Genomic DNA, 7,689 nt, shown 5'->3' on the forward strand with positions numbered 1-7,689 from the left:
CAGTTACAAAAACTGTCACAATTAGATATCCCTGTCCAGCAGGCACTGTTACAAATGTTCATAGCTAAGCCACAAATCTGCCAACAGGTATGCCTGACAAAAGACTTCCATTTAGAATATATGAAGGATTTAAAAAAATAATAGACAAACATCCAATTAAAAGTGAATGAAACAACTTGAATGGAAACTTCATCAAAGAAGATGTATAAATGGCTAGTTAACTATGTTGTACCAATGGCTAGTAAGCTCACCTATGATGTACCAATGGCTAGTAAGCTCACCTATAAAGCCAGGCCCTTCTAAGAAAGGAGGCCTCAACAGCTCACAACTGTGAGGCGGGAAGGCGGGAAGGTACAAGAGGGAGGCCCCACTGGTTCAGTGTCTGGTGAGGGCCCCTTTGGAGACACGAGACAACAAGAGACTCACCATGGCTGGATGGCAGGAGCGCATCCATGTTGGAGAATGCACATGAGAAGACGGGGTCAGAGAGGAAGTTAGCTGCGGTCCTTTAAAACTGCTCACTCCTGCCTGGTGGTGATGGCACACCCCTTTAATCCCAGCACTTGGGAGGCAGAGACAGGCAGAGCTCTGTGAGTTCAAGACCAGCCTGGTCTACAAGAGCAAGTTCCAGGACAGCCTCCAAAGCCACACAGAGACACCTTGTTTTGAAAAAAACAAAACAAAACAAAACAAACAAACAAACAATAAACCCACAATACTATTCCCTCCCAGAGCGCAGTTCACTCACTCAGTAAGGCCAGTACAAACCCCATCTGAGGACAAGGCTCCCAGTGACTTTCACTAAGTCCCACTTGGCCCTACCTCTAACAGATTCTGCCACCTCTCACATTGCCACTCTGAAGACCAGGCTTCCAACCATGGGCCCTTAGGAACATGGCAGCACATGAGCAAGTGTTTGACATCATTAGATAGGGCATCAGGAGGTCCCAACTACAGTGAGTCACCACTGGACACTGGCACGACCTTGGCTGAGGTGAGAAAACTTGACACTGGATATGAGGCAGAGTTTGGAAGAACTGATGCTAATGCATTACTGGTTGGAGTGTCGAGTGGTATGACAGCGTAGGGAAACTGGCATTTTATTAAAAGCTAAGAATACATATATCCTGTGACCCAGAAATCCTAATACCTCAGAGAAATAAAAATAAGTTTCCATAAAAAAATCCTTGAATAAGAACATGTGTGACATTCTGAAAGTAGGTCAAGCAGGGTGCTGCACGCCTGTCATCCTAGCACTTAGAAGACAGAAATGAGCAGAACTGCGAGTTTAAGGCTAACCTGGGGTTGCACAGTAAGTTCTACGCTAGCCTGGGCTACACACAAAAAAACCTTACTTTCAAAAATCAAGGGGCTGGGCTTGTAATTCAGTGATAGGGAAGTTGCCTAGTGTGGCCAAGGCTTTGGGTTTGATCTCTAGATCAACAAATAAAAATGATGATAATAATTTCCCCTTATAAATCAACAACAGGACAAAAAAAAAAGCAAAAGTCAGATGTCCATCAGTGAGGAATACATAAACTCATCAGGGTGTGGTTGGGCAGCGCATGCCAGGGCATGAGGCAGGTAGGATATGCAATGCCATGGATGAATGCCAAGCACGTAAGGAAATGAAACTGGATTTTAAAGCGTTCGTAGCTAAGTTACCTATAAGAAAGACTAAAACGGGGCAAATCAATGTATGGTGCCAGAAATCAAATCAAGGCTGGTTCTAGGGGAGAGAGATGGGTGAGCCGGTGTGAGATGTTGTCTCGTGTTCTCATGTGTTCATTAGAACTGAACAGAGGACTAGAGGCACAGGCCAGTGACAGGGCCCTTGCCTGGCATATACAAGGCCATGCGCCCCATTCCCAGCACTGCAAAAGCAAGCGCACAGTCAGAACCAGTGCAGGTCTGTGCATTCATCTTATGTAAACTCCCATAATAAAAAATGTGGTATAAAAAGTCACTCTCTTCTGCTGACCTTCAAATCATAGGTAACAAATGTGATGGTATATCATTTCAGATAACTCAATGATGTAACATTATCTTTTAAAATATCTTATTTATGCTTATTACATGTGTACGAGTGTTTGCCTCCATCTATGTGCGTATTGGCTCCAGGTGGTGCAGTGCCTGTGGAGGCCAGAGAAGGTGCCAGATCCCCTGGAACTGGAGTTACAGATGGTTGTGAATTGTCATGTGGGAGCTGGGAACTGAACCCCAGTTTTCCACAAGAACAAGTGCTGTTAACTGCTGAGCCATCTCTCCATCCCCCAAGTTATCTTAAGATGGGGGGACGCCATGAAAAGTCTACTGGAATAAAGCAAACTGGAAACATTCAGCAGGAGCTGTGTGCTCTCAACCAGTTCCGCAGCTGACATCAGCTCCTTCAGCCTCAGCCTTCAAGGAAGTCATTGGGCAAGAGAGCAGTGGGCCACCCCTGCCCTGGGCTTGGCAGCAGCTGTCATAGTGATGTCCACAACAAACAAACAAACAAAGAAAACAAAACAAAACACCGCTGTTGTCTGTCAGTTGTCTCTTCTGAAGCTGGAATCCGTCCCTGAGATGATCGCCAGACTTCAAAAGCCGGGAGTTGTCTTGGTTATCTCTCGCAGGAGCCCAGCTTAGTCTTCCCCCTCATCTGTGACATCAAAGATGCTTTCCTTGTGCAATCATCTGCCATGATGGGGTCCAGCAGGCTCCCTTTGGAAGGTTTGCAAGGAAGCAGAACCAATGATGAGTCAGACTGACTCGGGCCCCTTTTGTCAACCCCCTCTCCTCCTCCTGGCTCAGCTCAAGGGTCCTTGGACATGGTAGCCTGAGGTCTCTGGCATGCCCGGCTGTGGGTCTGGCTTGGCTCTGCTGTACTGAGACTTGGGGGTAAGCTCCCAGCTTGTCTGTAGGAGCAGCTCCCTCAGACTCGGCCTGAGAGAGCAGGGTTTACCCATGTGTTTGCATTTACTTGGGTCACTGGTGGGAATTTTCATTGACTGGGGAGTGAATCTGCATTCCTGCCAGAGTCTAGCCAGCAGTGGTCAACTTTGATGCTGCCCCTGCATGTCCTTGTCCTCCTTGTGGCATGTCCCATTTGCCACTCTTGAATTTTAGATGAAAACCTCCTTCTGTTTGTTCTGCTTTCGTTGTGTCCCCTGGAGAGCATTACACTCTAAAACAGTGTAAATAGTGACGTATACACATGCTGTTGGTTTTTTTGTTTTGTTTTGTTTTAAACTGAGCACAGTAGATGACATGATGGTAGACAAAATGGAATGAAATGTGTTCTCTAAGTCTATGGCTCCTTCCTGGTGTTCGTGTGGTTGCTCCCAACTGTCACCACACGTGTGCAGATGTGAACCCTCAGTCTAACTTGACCTTCTGGAGTCGGGCTTACAGAATGAAACTGAAGGGCCCAAGCTTTTGTAAAGCTGTTTTGTTTTTCACTTTTATTTTTAAATGCAGTGAGGTCCAAAGCTTATGCCCATTTAGCTGACCTTTTCAGCAGTAAGAGCTATTTTATAAGGCAGCTGAAGAAGTGAAAGTTACCAGCAGAGCTGGGTAATGTAAAGTATTTATGAATGGGTGTGCAAAACCCAACCTGGGGGTGTAAAATGTGGGGCTGTGCTCAGGCAGAGCTGCTGATGACTCAAGATTTCTTTGCAGTAAAGCATAATTCATGCTGCTGTTAGCCCTTAAAACAGGAAATAATATACCCATTTAACTCAATCACAATTTATATTACATGTGCACATTTCTAAGCAAATGATGTGGATGGAGACTTTGGTAGCAATAATATTTATGAATTACACTTTTAGTTAGCAGAGGAAATGTGTGACCTCTTACATTTGCTTTGACATTTGAATTTGGTGTTCAGTGTATTTGACAGGCGTGATGGATTCTCATTGGCTCCGTGTATAAACAGGAAATGCTTCCTCAGTGAACAGTTATTAATGCAGGGCACCCCCGAATCTCAACGCTCGGTTGCTTATTCTGGTCCAGACTATGACATTTAATTTCTCTCTTTAACAAAAAAATTGTAAAAGCTGGGCTTTAATTTTGTAGATAGAAGACCTGAGCCCTGTGAAGGCCACGCTCAGAGTCCAGTGCATGCATGGCAGATGTGCAGTGGCAGGCAGGGCGGCTGCTGGAGGCTCGGAGAAGGCAGTGGTCTTGGTTGCAGACAGCCCCACGTGGACCCTGCAATTGCCTTCATTTCCAAGTCCGATAACCTACAGGAATTATAACATGACGTGGGGCAGATTGGAGTAAGCCCACACTTAACCTTGACCCACAGCGGGGATTAAAGCGGTTCTTACAAAATGGGAATCGGCACAGATTTTTCGTATGGTGGAAGGCAGCAGTTGGATTTTGTGTTTGCAGCTCCGACTTGGCCCCAAGCAGCAGTACCACAGAGCAGAAGCTAGGCTGCAAGAACCAGAAATGTGTGGCTTCTCTACAGAACGAGAAGGGGAGAAGGGCTCCGCGCTAGCTGCCCACCGCAGGCCTGACCTGTTCCCAGATGGTTCTGAGTGAAGCTTAGAATCATCTTAGGAGTAAGTTAGAAATGCAGAAAGTGAGGCTAGTAGGCCCTTCATCTGCTTTTCGGGTCTTCAGAGAGAGGGAAAGTAGTAATTTTATTGTCGGAGGTCAAAGTTTAAATTTAGTTTATATCGGATTACCCAAATACGCTTTTGTTGAAGTTAGAGTCTCCTGTGCAGAGAGAATGGGACTGTAGTAAAAGGGAGCAAGGTGAGAAGTAAGCCCATTACAGACCAACTCTTCACTCTAGCCCACATTTAAGAGCCATCACCCTCCCACAGGAAGGAACCTCACAGAACACCCTGTCAACCCCACGGCTACCCGTCCTGGCCCTCCATAGCCTTGCTAGGTATTGTAGCACTTAAACTAGATATTTATGAATGAATTTAATTTTGCCTGTTGTGATAAAATTTAAATCCCTCTAGGGCAGAGCTCTGTCTGTTTCCCTTGCTGCTGCACCCTGACCCTGGCTTATAAGGAGTGTTCACTGAAGCTCTGTGGGACAAACGAAGGTTCTTTAGCTCTTGTGACCAGAAAGTAAAGATTTCACAAAACAAGGGGTGCTGATGTTGAGGAAGAAAGCCAGGCCCTTTGGGCTCTGAAGAAGTTACAGTCATTTGTGGGGTTTGCAGGAGAAGGTAGGTTGGGGGGCAGCTGTGAGACCATGAGAAAGGTCACACCTGCGTTAAGGGCTGAGGCCTGAGTTAGGTGTGCAGCTAGAATGAGGGTTGCACTGTAAGGGCACTGTCTGCGAGGTCTGTCTTGCACACATCCTTTTAGGGCAGGGCCTGAAGCTGAGCAGAGCAAAGTGATTCCTTATGGGTGTGGGCTGCGAATGGCCAGCAGCAGGGACATGCGTCCTCCAGGAGTTCTCATGCACCACACCGAGCAAGCCTGTCCACTCTCTCAACAAGAATCAGCATCCTGAGGGCTGCGAGAGGGGACTTGAAGGCAAGGGTGTGTCTCTCCTCAGAGCTGGCTTTACTGTGCCCATGCAGTCTAAAATGTAAGTTTTAGCAAGACTTGTCTGAGCTCTAGGCATACACGGTGTCACCCGTTTGACTGAGGAAGGCTCTGTGGGGAAACCACAGTCTTCCATTCAGCAGTCACCACAGGTGAAACCGACTGCTCTCTGTGCCTCCCGTAACAGTAATTCCCAGGTCAGTTGCTTTCTTCACTGTGGAACTGGATGCTCGCTGCCCTCATAGTGCAAATGCTGCCTGAGGAGGATTGCATGGGTGCTGTATTCTCCGGGACTCTCAAGGCAAACGCTTGTGTATCCCAAGCTTTGCCTCCCAAGACTGCTGACTTCTCTGCCCCAGGGTCTAAGCAGAGAACCAGAGGCTCTGCCACAGCGGCCATAGGTTAGTCTGTGTGGTGATTAAGCACATCTTGAGTGTCTATAACTACTTCCCCTCTTCAATAAACTATATTTTGGAGTAATTAAAGTTTTTTCTACTTAAAATATTATAAAATAATGTTTTATGTTTTGAAAACAAAGCAGCATGGAAGTCTTTTCCAGACCAGAGTACCATCATCTTCATCTTCCGATTCCTCTTTCCCTAGCTACTGCTGTTGTTCTGTACGTTCTCACTCTTGTTAGTGTTCATTTCCTCATCTTTAAACTGCGCTCCATTCCTTATCACAGCAGAGTGCAAACCTGTGGCTTATGTGTGACAAACACTTTCCTCCCATATATTTTTTTTGTCACACAAAGTATGTGACAAAAATAGCTTCTTAAAAATTTATGAGTCCAAGATGGTGGCCACCATGAAGAAGGCGGCTGCAGAAGACGTCAATGTTACTTTCGAAGATCAACAAAAAATAAACAAATTTGCTCGAGATACGAGTCGAATCACAGAGCAAAAGGAGATAGAAGTGAAGAAGAACCACCTCCAGAATTTAGAAGACACTTTCAACGACATCATGCTGGCAGATGGTGACTGCTTCATGACCCAATACCTGATCAGAGATGTTCTCATTAGCCACTCTCAAGAAGAAGCCCAGGAGATGTTAGAAGAAGCAAAGAAAACTTTGCAAGAAGAGATCGACGCCTTAGAGTCCAGAGTGGGAGCCATCCAGTGGGTATTAGCCAACCTGAAAGTACAGTTATACACAAAATTTGGCAGCAACATAAACCTTGGGGTGGATGAAAGCTAAACATTTTATAATACCTTTTTTAACCTTGTTTAATAAACTTGAATATTGTCTTAAATGGTCGTTTTCCTTCTTTAAATGAAACGAAGGGAAAACCTTCTTTTTAAGAATTTTTCATTTAATGGAAACTTGCCTATTTTCACATGTCTTACTTATTTATTTTATATTTTAAAAAGAAGACAGTATTCATATATGTATTTTGCATAATGATTATATCAATTTTAGGGGCTTTATGTCATGTTATTAAAATCAGTTAAACAGAAAAAATTTGTATATAAAATATAATAGCTATATAATTATTGTAGGCTGTCTACAATAATTATATAGCAATTATATTTTATATATGATATAAATATCTTATTTATAATATATAAACATAACCACTTTATAATTATATAAAACATTAGGAGAAAATTGAGAGAATGTGTCTATAAGGCAGGAATGGACAGCTTTCTAAGTCATAAAACCTAAAAGCCCTTAAAAGAAAGGGGTTTGAATATTTTAAAGCTTAATTACTCCTAAATTTTTAAGAAGGGCCTGGTTTTATCTACGAGATGGTGCCCTTCCCTACTTGCCTGCTTGTGTTACACATGGCTAGGTCCCTGAGCTTGGCTCTCAGAGTGTTACCTGTGGTGTGAGCAGTCAGGGGTGTGAGCCCAGTCCAGGCCCAGAGCTCTCAGAGTGTTACCTGTGAGATGTGTGAGCAGTCAGGGGCGTGAGCCGGGTCCCAGCCTAGCTCAGTACCTCTTCCCTTACTGTTCACCGTCAGGGAAGGGAAAGGCTTTGGATCACACATGCTCAATTCAAGTTCAAGTTTTCCAAGTTCTCAAAGCAGCAGACATCTTTTTAAAACAACAACAACAACAACAACAAACAGCAGCATCAAAAACCCAAATTTGAACTATGACAGGTACAGTCAATGTCTTGAATCACCAATGTCTGCTGAGGGCTGCAGAGCCCTCCTGAAGAGACCCTGGTGACAGGCACCCTTGTCTT

The 7,689-nt window shown here is 44.7% G+C and overlaps 1 protein-coding gene across 1 annotated transcript; it reads left to right on the top strand.

Annotated features, from left to right (window-relative positions):
* The first annotated feature begins 6,294 nt into the window (after positions 1-6,294).
* LOC100773780 (prefoldin subunit 4) lies at positions 6,295-6,696 on the top strand. The gene has a single exon (XM_027410034.2). The coding sequence runs from the start codon at positions 6,295-6,297 to the stop codon at positions 6,694-6,696; it is 402 nt and encodes a 133-aa protein (XP_027265835.1).
* The last annotated feature ends 993 nt before the right edge of the window (positions 6,697-7,689 follow it).

Source organism: Cricetulus griseus, chromosome 3, assembly GCF_003668045.3.
Source record: "Cricetulus griseus strain 17A/GY chromosome 3, alternate assembly CriGri-PICRH-1.0, whole genome shotgun sequence".
Classification (NCBI taxonomy): Eukaryota; Metazoa; Chordata; class Mammalia; order Rodentia; family Cricetidae; genus Cricetulus; species Cricetulus griseus.